The sequence below is a fragment of the Otolemur garnettii genome, unplaced genomic scaffold (assembly GCF_000181295.1).
Source record: "Otolemur garnettii isolate 467f Iridium unplaced genomic scaffold, OtoGar3 scaffold00075, whole genome shotgun sequence".
Taxonomy (NCBI): Eukaryota; Metazoa; Chordata; class Mammalia; order Primates; family Galagidae; genus Otolemur; species Otolemur garnettii.
In genome coordinates, this window is record NW_003852470.1 from 702467 (window position 1) to 719822 (window position 17356).

General features: G+C 53.1%; 1 protein-coding gene across 1 annotated transcript in view; it reads left to right on the top strand.

Moving 5' to 3' along the window:
- CFAP46 (cilia and flagella associated protein 46) overlaps nt 1-17356 on the top strand; it is a 116351-nt gene that overhangs the window by 85649 nt on the left and 13346 nt on the right. The window contains 8 exon segments of the mRNA XM_023515629.1: nt 1244-1432; nt 1886-2074; nt 4311-4445; nt 4519-4698; nt 5090-5260; nt 15889-15986; nt 16488-16564; nt 16977-17107. Of these exon segments, the coding sequence (XP_023371397.1) occupies nt 1244-1432; nt 1886-2074; nt 4311-4445; nt 4519-4698; nt 5090-5260; nt 15889-15986; nt 16488-16564; nt 16977-17107 (1170 nt within the window).

Sequence of the window (17356 nt, forward strand, 5' to 3'; positions counted from 1 at the left end):
AGCTTGAGGCTCTGTCTCAAAAAAAAAAAAAAAGAACACAAGGAAAATACCTTTGTGACCTTATAAATATATACATATATATATATGTATATGACCTTATATCTTTGACAAAGATATCTTAGACACACACACGGCACCCAAAGCATGAGTCATGAAAGAATAAATTGAGAAATTGGACTTCTCTTCAAAGACACGACTAAGAGAATGAGGAGATGAGCCATAGCCCGGGAGAAAGTATTTCCAGATAGAGTGGCTGATAAAGGTGCTGAGAGCGAACGTGGGTTTTGAGACAGACCCTGCTATGGTCCATTATTTCACTTTCAGGAAATAGTCGATAGCAACTCTCTAAGCTTATCAATGTTGGCGGGAAGGCTTCATTTGTTTCTGTCCTTTTGATTTTATGTTTTGTGATTTTTGTGTGTCTCAAAACTTTTGTAATGACCCACATATAGAGAACTCTCAAAAGTTAACAAGAAAACAAACAACCTAATTTAAAAATGAGCAAACTATCTTAACAGACATTTCCTCACAGAGAATATGTAACAGTAAATAAGCACATGAAAAGATGATAAACACCATTAGTCAGGTAGGGAGATGCAAGTTACAACCTTATGAGAAGCCACTGCATCCCCATCACAAGTGCACTGGCCAGAGTGAATGTCATCAGGACGTGGAGACACTGCAGCCCTTGCACACTGTGGTGGGACTGGGCAGCCACACGGCTGGTTAGAGCGTCAGCCTCACAAAAATCTAAACATAGACCTCCCGTGGGCTCTGGCCTTCCATCCTGGGTGTTTACCCAAGATGAGTGAAAGCAAATATCCACGGAAACTCTTGCACGTGGTTTGTGGCTGCTGCATTTGCAGCTGCCAAACTGGAAACCACAGTCGGGGATACATCATGCTGCACAGGGGACTTGTGTGGCCAGAAAGAGGACGGGGCTGGCCTGCAGCAGCAAGGGAGGGCCAGGGGATGATCCTGCTGCACAAAATCAGACAAGGGCATCTGTAGACTCTGATGCCACTTAGTACAACTGTGGGAGTGTGGACTGATTTGTCCTGCCAGAGATCATAGAGGAACATGAGGCGATCTGGGGGTGTAGGACAGGTCAGGTGGACAGACTGAGGGTGGGTGGCTTCCAGGATGTGCTCAGGAGACCTGTGCCCTCCTCACTGCCTCTGCGCAGCTACTGGTGGGCTGGGACCCCTTGGCTTGGGGCTCTGACCACGCCCTACCCTGTCAGTTGCAGGATGTCAACAGCCCCCTGATGCGGAAGCTTGCCCGCCTCAAGTTGGGCCTGGTGGAGGCCTCGCTGGACATGCTGCAGGTCATCTGGGAGCAGATGCAAGCACAGCAGCTGGAACAGGGCTCCCTGGAGAAGCTTCTGGCTGACTACTTGAGGAGCACCTACGAATACTCACCTGTTGGCCTGGTAACCGCACGCCCCGGGGTGCTCCACAGGGCTTGTCCCATCAGGGGCCTGGCGGTGTGGATTGGAGGGGACCCTGCCTGAGCAGCACAGGGCAGGAAGGACACTATCAGCTGGCTGAGGCCCTGAACTGGCTGATAAAATACAGGCTGCATGGGGGTTTCCATGCCACCCTGCAGCCCTCCTTCCTGCGCCTATATCTGCCTCAAATAATTACTTTCTTTAGATATCATGAATATGAATTAAATTAATTTGATGTAAACGTAAATGAGCCAAAGATATTCCCAGCTTTAAACCTGGTTTGTTAGTGATCTCTGAAGCTAAACAAGGGAACATTGGAGACCCTCCCCCACCACGTGGGACCCCCGCCCCACTCACAGGTGGTGTTAGAGGGTGGAGGTGGGCAGAAGTGCTGTAGCCGCAGGGTGGCAGCCCAGCATGTCCGTATCCTTGCAGCAGTGGCTGGCACTGAAGCGCACCCTGGCACACACAGTGTTGGCACAGCTGGGGAGTCTGCAGCCGTTGTGCATGGGCTGCGTGGAGATCCGTGCCCAGCTCTTGGGCCTGGCCGGGAGGGCCCTGCACCAGCTGGCAGTGCAGGCAGACCCTGTGCGCCCCACCTGCTACTGGGAGGAGTGCCTCTTGGTAAGTGCCCCGGCTTCTCCCTCAACTCTGGCTATAAACATCCCTCTGATGTCTAAAATAAAAGCAAAGGCTGAAAACTCCCCTGCGCTCAGCAGTAAAACTGGGCATGAGACAGGCATCCTCCCCAGGGAAGGGTGCAGCTAAGTAAGAGAGAATGGAGAAGGGAAGAAGAGAACAAGGGCCCTGGTGCAGAGTGGGCGGGAGGAGGCCAGGCTGTGGACGCCCCATACCCTCACACAGGAAGCCACCTCTGTCCCAGCCCCAGCACTGGTGAGTGGGGAGCAGGCCGTGGCTCCTGGTGTCTCTCCTGCCTCAGTGGCTCTTCAGAAGCTTCGTGGATGGCCTGGATGGCCTGGATGGCCTGCATGCTGGGTGCTGACCCTGTGCAAGTGTGCAGCTGGGTGAGCCCTTCCCACACTGCCCACCCACCCAGTCAAGCCGCTACCAGGGCACCCAGGCACTCAGCCCGCCCCAGGCCACTTCTGGGCCTTGAAAGCCCCCCCCCCCCAACAGGGAAGCCTGCTCCTGCCTGCCCATCCTGGACAGCACCCACCCTACTGTAGCTCCTCCAGGAAGACACCCTCTGGGATGGGACCCTGGCCTGGGGCAGCTCCCTGACCAGGTGACCATGCAGCCCTCTGGTCAGCCTTGAGATGTTGTGTGTCCTAAGTCCTCAGGACCTGGGACAGGACTTGACATATATTCAGTGTACTGATGTCGGTCCCTCCCCTGGAATGTGCTAAGCCCCTGCAAGGTAGCTCTGATTCAGGCAGGTGAAGCCAGGAGCCCCCATACCCTCCTCACTGATCTGGGGTCCTCCCATAGAGAGTGGTACAGGACCCTGCCAGGAGGCACTGTGGGCAGGGCAGGCATCAGCCCTGAACCAGGGGTCAGCCCTGGCACAGAGGTACTTGCCCTGCCCTGGCCACCTGGCTGCCTCCAGGCTCTCCTTGACTTGTTCCCACCCACTTTTCTCAGCTATGATTAGTGGTAAATCAAAGCTTAAATCAAGGCTTCTCTGCCTTTTTGTGTTTAAGGCTGTATGTTTCCTCCATGCCCTGTTTTAGACAAGTCTCCCAAGTTCTGATGTGCAATATTTTCATTCTCTAAGTCAGTTTAAAGTAGTTCCTAAATTCCACTGTGATTTCTCCTTTGACCAATTTGATGATTACATTGCTTCATTTCCAGGCAACTGTGTTTTTCACAGACATCTTTTTGTTGGTGGTTTGTAGTTTAATTTCACTGTGATTAGAAAACCGTCTCCATCCTTGGGGCTCATTGAGGCTTGCCGTGGCCCTGCACGGGTCAGTTTTGGTCGGTGCTGCCCACACTGAGCAGCCTGGCCGGGCCTTGTTGGTGCACGTTGGTCAGGCAGATGAGGCTGCCAGCCGACCCCCACCTCCACCCTGCGCTGGCTGGCTTCCATCTCCTTGAAGCATCAGCGATTGAGTGAGGTCACACTCACCCCTAGGACCTGGGTCTGTCTGCTGCTCCTCTTCCATTTCTGTCAATGTTTTATATAGTTTTTGTTTATTTTTGAGACACAACTCACAGCAGCCTCAAACTTCTGGGCTTAGGTAATCCTCCTCCCCCCTCTCCTGAGTAGCCAGGGTTGCTGGTGCCACCACCCTGTCTGGCTAATTTTTTTTTAATTAAATCATACCTATGTACATTAATTCAATCATGGGGTACGGTGTGCTGGTTTTATATATAATTTGAAATATTTTCACCAAACTGCTTAACATGCTAATTTTTTTTTGAGATAGTGTCTATAGATATGTTGCCCAGGCTGATCTCAAACTCCTGGCACCCAGGTGGCTAGGGTGGTGAGGCAGGTGCCTCCGTATAAGGGCAGATCTCCCCACCTCAGCCTCTCAAAGTGCTGGCAGGAACCACAACATCTGGCCTGATATTTCATATGTTCTAAAGCTTTACTGTTGGGTGTACACAGACTTAGGATTGTGATACCTAGCAATCCCTGAGTCCAGAGGCTCCCTCTCAATCCAAGTTCTTTGGGGTCTGCCTGCTCCCTAGCTCACCCTCCAGCCCCACCCTGTGGCACCAAGTAGGAAGGTGTTTCTAAAGGACTAAGCCAGAGTGACCAGGAGTGTGACCAGGCTAGTGTGGGGTTGAGGCCAGCCTGTGGTCTGTGGTGCCCTCCCCAGGGACCCCACAGTGTCGACCACACCAGGGCGGGGTGATCTGCCCACCCCGACAGCTGAGTGTGTTTCATCAGGTGGGCACTAAGCTGAACAGCCTCTAATCTCTGCAGCTGGAAGGTGAGGAAGAGGGCGTTGAAAAGTCGGAAGGGGACCTGCCGGCTGACACAGCAGCCTCCAGAGAGCAGAGCAAGAAAAACGAGGGCCTGAAGGTAGTGCTGCCCCCACACCCCTCAAGTGGCCTGTGCCCACGGATCCTGGCCTGAGCCAAGCCTATGCCCACAGCGGAAGATGGTACTGGCCCGGCGGCTCCTGGCCCAGGCGTCTGAGGTGCTGTTGCAGTGCCTGCACGTGGCCCTGGGCAGTGGCCTCATGGATGTTGCCGCGGCCGCCAGCCTGGAGCTGGTAGAGTGCACTGGCACCCTGGACCCTGTGACCACCTGCCAATTCCTGGCACTGTCTCAGGTGTGTTGCATCTGTGCACCTTGGGATGGGAGGTCACTCACTGGGGGTCCTTCCTTCCAGGCAGAGCCAGGCCCTGTCCTGAGGATGCTGCTCAGTGGGTGAAGATCTGGCCCCGGGGCCTGGCTGTCCTGCAGAGCCAACAGAACCTGCCGACCACGTGCTCCTGTGGCTCAGAGTGCTCACGTGTGCACCCACCCAGGTCTCCGCAGTGGGCATACACGGAGACCCAGCCACAAGGGCCAGCAGAAGGAGCAGGCCTGACTGCACACAACTTCAGGCTCTAGGACAGCCTGGCCAGTCCTCCTCTGGGCTGCAGCCCTGTCCACCACGCTTCGCACAGAGTAGCTGCAGTTCAGGCTCCAGCATGCCCCTCTCTCCCTGTCTATTGCAGAGCTGCTCGGCCTCAGAGGCAATGCGGGATGTCCTGCTTACGGCCACGGCCAACACCAGCAGCTCGCAGCTAGCAGCCCTGCTGCAGCTGCAGGATCGGCTCAGGCGCCAGGACGGGGCTCTCACCAGCCTGCGTACCAGCGTGGAGCAGAGGTTGGCCGCCACTTTCAAGGTACAGGGACATCGCTGAATCTGCCCCTGCTCTCCAGCTCTGAGACAGATTTCGCAGCCATCTGTTCCCAAGCCTAAGAGAGGAGAGTCCCTTATGTCACTCCAGCTTAGGCTCAGACCTGCTCTGCCCTTTCCTAGCCCTGTGGCCTTGCAGGGTTCCAGGCACCCTCACCGGGTTTGTGGGTACAGGAGCAGCTCACTTGCTAGGTGGCAGTACGGTTAGCCATCACAGCTGCACATGCCCAGCCTGAGCCTGCAGTTAGGGCCTGACAGCAGCCCAAGGATAGAGGCTGTGCTGAGGTTGTGCCTCAGCTGGGATGGCACTGTACACCCAGGTGGCCCCAGGGGTCATGGTGAGGGCAGGAGCTTCCTTGACCCTGGTCTGGCCGGGAAACTTTCCTGTCTCAGTCGGTTACAGAGCATTACAGCTTTTATTTGGACTAGTAGGTATGAACTGGAGTGTTTAAAGAAAAGGAACTTAATGAAATTTCATGAATCACAGAAAACGAAGGAGTGCCCTGGTGGAAACTCCTCCCTCCCTTCCCTCACAGCTGCTTCCATGGTCCTCTCCAGGGTGGATCTGCTCTCTTATCCCTCCATACAGGGCTTTATTGGCTGGAAAATCATACTGGGGGCAGCAGCCCTGCCTCCACTGCAGGCCTTGGGAGCACTCCCCCATGGTGGCATCAGCATGTGAGGCATCCCCAGAGGGAGCAAACCTCCTGGGTGAGAATCATGTCCACCTAGAGATGTGCGGGGCTAGTCCTGTCCTGGACATGGGGCTTGGAGGAAGATGCCAGAGACGGGCTGGGGAATATAAGTGGCTAAAGCAGGTGAGTAGCACCCACCTGCAGTCCCAGCTGTTCTGGTAGTTGAGGCAGGAGGCTCGCTAGAACCCAGGTGCACAAGTCCAGCCTAGACAACTTAGCAAGACCTGGTCTCTGAAAAAAATGGGCTGCTCCAGGTTGTGGTTATTGGGCAAGATAACAGACAAACAGCCAGGTGGGCAGTATCTGTGACCAGAGCACCAGCTATGGGCTCAGGCCGTGAGTCTGGGGCCCATGATCTGGACACGGGTGGGTCACAGCCCATGTCTCCCTGTGACTGAGACAATGCAGGGCTTGCCCCACAGGGACACTGGGGGCCAAGGATACCGGAGCACACACAGTGCTTAGTGCAGGGTTGTGCTTGCCCAGGCCTGACACGTGGGAGCCGCCACACTTCCAGGCTGCTTCTCCTCCACCTCCAGCTGTTTCAGAAATCAGGTATATGGACCTGTAGGAGAGTTGGGACTGGGGGAGCCCGCAGGCTTTGGAGAGCCAGGTGAACTACAGAAACTCATCTTCCTAAATTCACCAGCTGTGAGACCTGGAGAGATGCATGCCTCCAGCAGGAGGACTCTGCAGACACACACTATAGGGGCTGGTCTGCACACGAGCCTCCCTGGGGAGGGGAGGAGCCGCGTCTGGAGCAGCCAGGAGGAGGGCAGCCCCATGCTGGAAGCTGGAGCAGTTGCCACTCCCACCCTTCAAGGGCGCCCACTGGGTCCTGGGCCTTGGGGGATTCAGCTGGAAGCTTCTGGAAGGCAGTGGAATCTGCTGTGTCTCAATGCCTGGGTGGAGGCAGCCTCAAGGACCTACTGGCCTCCTGCAAGCATCCCCAATCCAATATCTGAACTATCAAGGAAGTGTGGTCACAGCCCAAGATGGCAATGGTGCCGAGGCACAGACCGGAGAAGGTGCTGCACCTGAGAAACTGGGGAGGTTGGGAAACGGAACAGACAGAACAGGGAGCTGTAGGCGAACATCTGCCCCTCTGAGACTCATGTTGGAACTGAACCCCCACTGGCAGTACTGAGAGGTGGGCCTGTAAGAGGTGACTGGTCAACCCACTTGTGGATTAGTGGGTAGTCACCTGAGGGGAGCGGCAGGTTGTAAGAAGAGGGAGAGGCCTAAGCCCACACGTGAGATGCTCAGCCACTCGCCAGGATACCCTGCGCCACCTTGGCCTTCCCCAGGGCCCCAACTGGAGGACGGTCCTTGCCAGATGTGGCTCCTCAACCTTGGGACTTTCAGCTCCCTAGCTGTAAGAAATAAATTCTTTTCTTCATAAATTACTCAATTTCACATGTTCTAAGCCACAGAAAGTGGGCTAAGACAGGAAACTGGCTTCAGGCCTGGGTTTTGCTGACATGACCCTGAGAATGGGGCCGCAGGTTCCGAGCTGGGCAATAGCAGAGACCAGAAGCATTTGGAGGAAAAGCCTGGAAAATGCCTGTGTTTCCATGAGCCTGTCTGGAGCATCCAGGGCAATTCTGGCAAGGCTTGGAAGCAAGGCCAGGGACAGGCTGCAGTTCTATAGGGACTGGCCAAGCAACCGCGTTCACATGCTAATGGCAATATGGACAGCAAAGGCCTCTCCAACCAGGTCTCTGAGGAGCTGAGGGATGAGGTAGTGGAGCCCAGATCGAAACTTTCCTTGTTATAAATTGGCAAAGAATTTGGCCAAGGGCTCTGGAAGGCAAAACTTGAGCATGATGAGCTGGGGTATCTGGGAGAATATTCCAGCAGCAGAGAACTTGGCTGCCACCTAGCTACTTTAAACTGCTTGTGTTAAGGTCAAGGAGGAGAAAAAATGACTTGAAGATGGAACTCAAAAGAGAGAAAAAGGGGTGGTGCCTGTGGCCCAGGGAGGGGGCACCGACCCATATGTGGCGAGTTCCAACCTGGCCCCAGCCAAACTGCAACAAAAAATAGCCCAGCATTGTGGAGGGCACCTGTAGTCCCAGCTACTCGGGAGGCTGAGGCAAGAGAATCACCTAAGCCCAAGAGCTGGAGGTTGCTGTGAGCTGTGATGCCACTGTCCTCTACCAAGGATGACAAAGTGAGACTCTGTCTCTAAAAAAAAAAGAGAGAGAGAGAGAAAAGCATGAAGACTTGGAAAACTCTCAGCTTGGCCACATGAAGAGTGAAAAAGCTGTTCAGGAGAGGAAACCGGGGTATAGCCCAGAGCCCATTTGCCACAGAGGCCAGTGAGTGGTGAGTGAGTGTTGCAGCTCACACAGCAAGAGACCCCAGAGCACACCAGCTCTTCCAGGCAGCCCTCCTATCACAGGCCAGAGTCCTGGGAAGGCAGAGTCAATGTGGGGGCAGATGCTGACCCTCCACAGGCTTGCTGCCCATGGCTACATCGCAGCTCCATCCCCCAGTGCCTCAGGGCTCCAGCTCTGCCCCCCAGTGCCACCGGGTTCCAGCCCGACCACGGGCCTCAGGGCTCCAGCTCTGCCCCCCAACCCAGTGCTGCAGGGCTCCAGCCCTATACCCCCAGTGCCTCAGGGCTCCAGCTCTACCCCCAACCCAGTGCTGCAGGGCTCCAGCCCTGTACCCCCAGTGCCTCAGGGCTCCAGCTCTGCCCCCCAGCCTAGTGCCGCAGGGCTCTCACACTGCCCAGTACAGACTGACCTGTGGCCTCGGTGGTGCAGAAGGCAGGAGCCGCGACTTTGGCAGCCTCTACCCAGATGTCAAAGCCCAGGCAGAGACGTGGCAGGCACAGCCACCTCAGGGAGCCCCAGTGGAGCAGCACTGAGAGGAAATGTGGGGTCAGAGCAGCTATAAGAGTCCCAGCCGGGGCAGTACCCAGAGCAGCCTTGGGAGCAGGACCATACCCACGCCCAGGACTGCAACACCACCAGGGTGTCAGCTGCCCGGGAAAGTCAGCCATGTGGCTGCACACAGCAGAGCCATGGGCCACCTGCCCAGTGTGTCTGGAGGCCGCTCATGGTCAGGAGAGGTTGTCCTTGCTCTGAGGCATGGTCTGCCTACTGGGTGTCAGCTTGCCCAGCCAGTCAGTCCTTTCTTTTTGCCTTTCATCCCTTTTGGGGGGGGGGGAGAGTCGACGCTGCCTGGACCACTACCATCACAGGCTCACAGATGAGAGACCCTAGAGTTAAGACTTCTGAGTTGGCGCTGGGATGAGTGACACCTGAGATGGTGGGGCTGGAGAAATTGTGTGTGCACACGAGAAGCTTGTGCAATTGAGGGCTGGGGGTGAAAGGGTTTGAATATCTGTCCCCAAACTCATGGGTGGGTGGAACAGCTAGAAGATCAGTGTGCTATGGTGGGAGAGGGACCACTGCTCTGTGACAGGAGAGCCGGCCACAGCTCCGCCCAGCCTCAGGACGCCTGCATAGCCACCAACCATTGCGGCCCCTTGACCTTGGGCCTCAGCCTCCAAAAATGTAAGAAATTAATTCCTTTTCTGCATTTTATCCAGTTTTAGGTATTCTGTTATAAGCAACCAAAAAGGGGCCAATACCAAGAGGTAAGGGAGGTGGGAAACTCTCAAAAGGCCGAAGGCACATCTACTCCACGTCTTCACATGGTAGGAGGGGATGTGGAGCAGAAGCTGAGAACGTCCCCGGACTGACGGGTCTGCAGGCTCAGGGATGCCAGATGGCCCAGCCTGGATGCTTAGAGAAAACCCCCTGTGGAGTCGGGCACAGGGAGGAGCAACCCCCACGTGTGGGAACACTGCCAACCAAAACAGGCCCCCATGCCACTCAGAATGAAGACAGGACCACAACATGGTCCTGACCAGCAATAATGGAGCCATTTTGTCACCAAGTAATAAAGGAAAAGTTAAAAGGAGATGCAGGCAGAGGGAAAACGGTCCCAGACAGGAGAAAGTCAGCAACACCACCAAGGGCTGCCAGCCAGCAGTGAAACCCTGCCCCCACCCAGAAAACGGACCCCTTCTTGGCCAAGGGACCCCAAAGACCTGAGTTTCTGGCTGTGAGGAGGAGTGTCAGACCCATCGTGGCCATGATGGGAGGGCTCAGATGTGCCTCCTTGTGGCCCTCCCTGACCAGCACTGATGGGCGGGACGGACACTTGGTGTCAATAAAAGACAAATTATATGTGGAGTGTGAGGACATGCAAAGCAAAGGGGAAGTCGAACCTCGAAATCTGTCAAGTCTGGTTAAACAGGTCTTTTTTTCCCCTTTTTTCTGGCTGGCTGGTATTGCATGAGGCAAAACAGATCCTCTTATCTTAACTCAAGCATTCCTTTCTCCTGACTCAAATTTGTAGACAAAGCTTAACTCTCTCAACCAATTGCCCATTAAAGAACCCTAAACCCACCTGTGGCTTGCAGGCCCCACTTCCGGACATCCTTGGGCCTCTTTGGGCCAAACCACTGTGCACCTTCCACATACTGCTGTGTGATTTTGCCTGTGATTACGTCTCCCTGAGATGCATAAAACAAAACTGTAAGCTGGCCACAGGGAGTCCGCTTACTCAAGGCCTCGTGGGTTTGTGTTTCCCCAAGCAGCAGTCACTCACGTTTGCTTCAAAATAAACCTCTTTAAGGTATTTAACAGAGTTTTTTTCTGTTTTCAGGGAAAATGTGTAGGTACACAGAGATAAGTGTTGCCATATAAGACAATAATTCAAACATCTTACAGCATTAAATTGTAGAACTAAGATGAAAGACAGCAATGTAAAGGAAAGGAAGAATGAAATAGAATTTAAGATTCTCAGGTTCTGTAGCTACCAGGGAAGTAGTCAAATTAACACATGAGGGAGGTTACCTGGGGGTACCCTAAAATAATTCAAAAAGTAGTCAAAAAGAGAAAAAAAACTGGAAAATAAAAATAGATGGCTCCAGTATGATTATAAAAATAATAGCAAAATAGTAGGTATACGTTCAAATACATTATAATTACAGTAAGTATAAATGGACCAAATTCCCAAGGTCAAAGACTGCCAGATTGAAGTTAAAAAATTGTATGATTTTTAAAAAGGTGCACTTTACATGTAGGAATACAGGGATGTTGAAAGTGGAATGTGAGAAAACAACACATAAACCATGAACATTAATTTTAATTAATCAGGTGAAGGCCAGCAGGTGTTCCAGCAGACCGTGTCACAAGAAATGCAGTGACATTTTGTAATAACAGAGTGGTCAACCCAGCAGGGGGCCACAGGCCAGCCCCACCCACAGGAAACCTTCAAACATATAAAACATTATTGACAGAAATGGAAGAGGAGCAGCAGACAGACCCAGGTCCTAGGGGTGAGTGTGACCTCACTCAATCGCTGATGCTTCAAGGAGATGGAAGCCAGCCAGCGCAGGGTGGAGGTGGGGGTCGGCTGGCAGCCTCATCTGCCTGACCAACGTGCACCAACAAGGCCCGGCCAGGCTGCTCAGTGTGGGCAGCACCGACCAAAACTGACCCGTGCAGGGCCACGGCAAGCCTCAATGAGCCCCAAGGATGGAGACGGTTTTCTAATCACAGCGAAATTAAACTACAAACCACCAACAAAAAGATGTCTGTGAAAAACACAGTTGCCTGGAAATGAAGCAATGTAATCATCAAATTGGTCAAAGGAGAAATCACAGTGGAATTTAGGAACTACTTTAAACTGACTTAGAGAATGAAAATATTGCACATCAGAACTTGGGAGACTTGTCTAAAACAGGGCATGGAGGAAACATACAGCCTTAAACACAAAAAGGCAGAGAAACCTTGATTTAAGCTTTGATTTACAACAACTAATCACAGCTGAGAAAAATGGAAGGGAACAAATAAATATAACATCTACAATGAAGTTAAAATAAATCAATAGCAGAGGAAATCAAAGGCAAAACTGGTTCCAAAGAGAAGACTAACAAAATCAATAAATGCTTAGATTTGCTAAAGGAAACTCCCCCCAACACAAATCTCCATATCAATAGTAAAGAGACACATCAGTGAGATCCTACAGACATCAAAAGGCTAATTAGGGAATATTTACAACTTTACTTCATACGTTTGAATTTGAATGAAATGGACAAATTCTTCAAAAAAATACAACTCAACAGAAGAATAGAAAATCTGAAAAATTCAGTATCAAAGAAATGGAATCTTTTATTGAAAGCATTCCTACAAAAGATACTCAGATACAACTTGCCTCACCAGTAATTATATCAAGCATTGGAGGGAGGAGACAGCCTTTTAAACTGTGCTTGTGAGCAAGATAGAGGCACCTCTTGACTCCCAATTAGGGGCCAGCTGGACCTTGACCTTGAAATTTAGCAAGGGTGTTACAAGAAAGGAGGGTATCTCCCATCAATGCAAACACAGGGATTCTTAACAAAATGTCTGTAAATAAAACCCAGCAATTATGAAAGGGATAATCCATCAGGAGCACACAGGAATGTTCCCTGTGGCTTAATGTTCACAAATCATTCAATATAATTCACCATATTAACAGAGGAAGAGGAGAAACTATAAAATCTTGATATTGCCAAAAAAGTACTTCTCAAAATTCAATACCTTAATTTATGATTGAAAAAAATAAGATAGAAGGGAATTTCCTTAATCTAATGAAGAATGTTTTCAAAGCAGGTTCTCTCTGAGAATAGAGCTGATGTGGGCTCTGTGCTCACTGCAGGGCAGTGAGATTAGAAAAGGACAATATGAGGGCTGGGCCAGCACCATCAGGCACCTGTGAAGTCGAAGACTCTGCAGGTCCCGGTCCAGCCAGAGTCCAGTAAGGACAATCTGTGGGGTGACCCTGGAATCAACTCACACAGCTAACATGGTCACTGTTAGAGCCTGAAAGGTTGATCTACAAACACTGCATGCCAGCTACAAACAGCGGAAAATGAAAACTTTTTTAACAATACTATTTTCAGTAGCATCAAAAACTATGGGAAAATCTATCAAAAGATGTGTAAAACCAGCACCCTGAAGCCCACAGAGCTCCTGAGGAGATGAGGGAGGAGCTGAGCTCAGCCCATGGAGCCAGGCCTGAGCCTGCAGGCCAGCATGGGCAGCGTCCACATCATCCTGCAGGCGCCCTTCTCTTCTTGGTGTCCCAGCTCTGATGCCCTGAGTGGTCACAGCACTGCTTCTGCAAAGATGACCTGAGTGATGCTGCATTGTGAGCACTGACTGGTGACCCATGGGGTGTGTCCCTCTGGGGAGCCCCTCCCAGCCTGAACTCAGGAGGCAGGAGGTACTCACCATGAGAGGGAGAGGCAGAGAGTGAGCCTGAACTCATTTTAGTGGGCAGCCCTGGCCTCCAAGAGTCTAACCAGCCAAGCCCCAGAGCAGGAGAGGATGTCCTAGTGGACACGGCGGAGCGCTTCTGTGTCCTGAACATACAAAGCAGGGTCGCTTTCCAATAAGAAGATGGGTGCAAGGTTGGAATGTCACCAAAGAAGATATTCAAACAGAAAATAAACATTTGTAATGGTGTTTAAGTTCATGGCAATCAGAGAAATGCAAAAATTAAAACCACTTTCAGATACTGCTAGACACCTGTTAGCAAGGCCAAGATGGCAAAGGGAACATGGGTCCTTGAGTTGAGATGGTGGGCGCCTGAAGCCTCAGACCCCCCCAAGTCCACAGTCCCACTGGGAGCACCAGGCAGAATCTGGTGAAGCCACCCCAGCAAGGCCACACCTGGCTCTGTGCCCAGGGAAAGGGCTCCCCATGGTCCGCAAGGAGCATGTGTTTGCATGTTCAGTGCATAGCCTCAAACAGGAAGCCACCAGATGTCACTGGCCACAGGATGGATTATGAGGTAGGGGCATGTTCATGTAGTGAGATGCTTCATAGCAAAGGGAGGAGGGTCAGCCCCACATGTAGCAGCCTGGATAGAGAAGCAGATGCCAGACAGAAACTCCAGCTGAAGCTGCTGGAAGTCGGCTTGCATGGGGCAGTCTGCAGCATTTTCTGTCCCCTGTGAAAACTATCGCACTTTTCACACTTGGTTACACCACTGTCTCTTGGTATGTTCTACTTCGACAAAAGGTTTTCTAAGAACTATTTTATTTTTCCAATCTCAAAATCCTGACTCCATCTGTGAACATTCACAACTGGCTGGGAGATCCTTGGGTTCACCTGCACTGCGGGCGGTGAGCCCAAACTGTATTGCAGCCCTGGCACCATGCCTGGCATGGGAAGATAGCCAGGAGCCTGGGCCCAGGGCAGCCTGCTGGACTGTGCCAAGCTCCCCAGGCCTGGGGTGAGGGTGTGGTGTTGTTTGTCTGTGTGTCTGCACGTGTGCGTGTCTGTGTGTGTCTGTGCCTGTCTGCACATGTCTGTGTGTCTGCACATGTGTGTCTCTGTGTGTCTGCACGTGTGTGTGTCTGTGTGTCTGCACATGTGCATGTCTCTGTGTGTCTGTGTCTGTCTGCACATGTCTGTCTGTCTGCACATGTGTGTCTCTGTGTGTCTGTGCATCTGCACACGTGCGTGTCTGTGCATGTGTGCCTCTGTGTCTGTGTCTGCACATGTGTGTGTCTGTGCGTGTCTGTGCGTCTGTGCCTCTGTGTCTGTGCATCTGCACGTGTGTGTCTGTGCATGTCTGTGCATGTCTGCACATGTGTGTCTGTGTGTCTGTGCATCTGCACACATGCGTGTCTGTGCATGTGTGCCTCTGTGTGTCTGTGCATCTGCACACGTGCGTGTCTGTGCGTGTGTGCCTCTGTGTCTATGCATCTGCACGTGTGTGTCTGTGCATGTCTGTGCGTGTCTGCACATGTGTGTCTCTGTGTGTCTGTGCACCTGCACACATGCGTGTCTGTGCATGTGTGCCTCTGTGTCTATGCGTCTGCATGTGTGTGTGTCTGTGTGTCTGTGCGTGTGTGCCTCTGTGTCTATGTGTCTGCACATGTGTGTGTCTGTGCGTGTCTGTGCATGTGTGCCTCTGTGTCTATGTGTCTACACGTGTGTGTCTATGTGTGTCTGTGCGTGTGTTCCTCTGTGTCTGCACCTGTCTGTGTCTGTGCGTGTCTGTGCGTGTGTGCCTCTGTGTCTATGCATCTGCCCATGTGTGTCTGTGCATGTCTGTGCGTGTCTGTGCATGTGTGCCTCTGTGTCTGTGTCTGCACACGTGTGTGTCTATGTGTGTCTGTGCGTGTCTGTGTGTGTGCCTCTGTGTCTGTGTCTGCACACGTGTGTGTCTATGCGTCTGCACATATGTGTGTCTATGTGTGTCTGTGCGTGTGTGCCTCTGTGTCTATGTGTCTGCACACGTGTGTGTCTATGTGTGTCTGTGTGTGTCTATGCGTGTCTGTGCGTGTGTGCCTCTGTGTCTATGCATCTGCACATGTGTGTGTCTATGTGTGTCTGTGCGTGTGTGCCTCTGTGTCTATGTGTCTGCACATGTGTGTGTCTACCTGTGTCTGTGTGTGTCTGTGCGTGTCTGCGTGTGTGCCTCTGCGTCTATGCGTCTACACGTGTGTGTGTCTGTACCTGTCTGCATGAACCTGTGTCTGTCCATGTGTGTCCACGTGTGTTGTGTGAAGACGGAGGATGGAGGGAAGAGCTGGGACACTTTCCCCCAAGTCATTTTGCTTTTGGTGCCTGTGCACTTTGTGTCTTGCAAAGGGGGCTTCTGCCCACTGAGAACTAGAGAGGATGCCAAGTCCAAGCAAGCCACCAACTTCACCTTCTGCTGCTCCTGTGGCAGTCACACAGCCCTGGACTGGGGTGTCCCCAGCTGGGGCAGAGGGACAGCAGCCCCACCGGGCCACTGTGCAGAACCTCTGCTGTGACATCTTTCAGAAGTGGTGGAGATAGTGCAATGACATCCCTGCATCCTGAGGCCTCATGGGCTCCTGTTTATCACAACACAGGCTTGGCAGAATCTGTGCGTCACGGAGCAACATTTCAACCTGCTGAATGAGATCCCACCTATGTTTCGGATCCTCTTCCTGCACCACTCACGAGACAGGTGGACTCTTTGCGCTTGTGTTACTGAGGCTGCCCCAACCTGCTAAGCCTTGAGGGGAGACGTAGACCTCACCCCCCAGGTGGTCTCAGGATGCTACAGATGCTCTGGTTGTCCCTGAGAAGGGTGCTGGACAGACATGGCATTCCCAGCTGACCCAGGGGGCAGAGGCCTAGGGATACTGGGGTCCTGTTCCTTCTGAGATGGCTAAGCTGATATGACTGGGGCAGGGGCCACCACTGTGACCCATCTCCAGAGGGGCCGTGGATAGTGAAACAGAGGCTGGACTGAGTTCTTGGCCTCCAGTGTGAGGGTACAGCCAGTTGGCTGCAACGTGGCTCAGCCTCACCTACTGAGTGCGTGCTTTGGGGGTTCCCACCTGGGGCTGTGTGCCTTACGGGCTCAGCCTCACTGGGCCTCATGGAGCTTTTCTGAGATCCCTGGAGCCAGGCTGTAGTGGCTCCCTGGGGACTCCCCTCTCATCCTGCTATGTGCTGCCAGCAGGTCCCGGCTGTATTGCGCTGTCTATGAGAAACCCAAGTCCTTTTCTGCCAGCAAAGGAAAGGTGCTGTCAGTGGGGGGTGAGTTTCTGTTTGTGAGTGGTGGGTGGGGCTGGGGCTGCCTGTCTGGTAGAAGCAGGGTCTAACTCCACCACACGTGGGGGCACAGGTGGGGCTTCCTGCAGCTCAGACCTTTCACTCAGCCCAACCTGGGAGCCCAGGTCTCATGGGGCACGGCCCTGCCCAGCCCCCACCCACAGAGATGGAGAGGTTGGCTGAGCCCATGACAATGGGGAGCAGGGCAGGGAGACGAGTGTCCCAGGCTACATCCATCCCTGATGACTGTTGGTTCTTCCCTGATGGGGCTGGTCCCTGCAGAGCACTGGCAGCCTTTGCTCCAGGGAGGGCCCTTTGCCCACGACTCACCCTCAGTCTGCCCTAGCTGTGCTGAGAGCCCAGGGTGGGGGTAAAGGGTGTATCTCTGTCCCCCCAGGTCTCTGCAAGGTGATGCGGCTGGCTGTGAACCCTGCTGACTTCTCACACCTGTTGGCCTGTGCCCACCAGTTCCAAGAGCACCCCCAGGTTGAGGTATACGCAGAGGACACGGCCCAGGACCCAGACGTGGTGAGGCCTCCCAGACCCTCAGAGAGCCAGGATCCTAGCTGGGCTTCAGTGACGTGGGGTGGGGGCAGGGCTGTGGGGCACCGCTGTCTCATACCCTGGTGCTCCTGGCCTGGGGTAACTCCATGCAGCATGGAGCAAGCTCCCCACATTGTATCCTATGTGAGTGCAACCCAATGCCCAGAGCCTGGTCCTGGCAGGCAGGACCCTCCCTGCTGCAGGCAGAGGAAACTGGAGGCAAGTGGGCAGGTG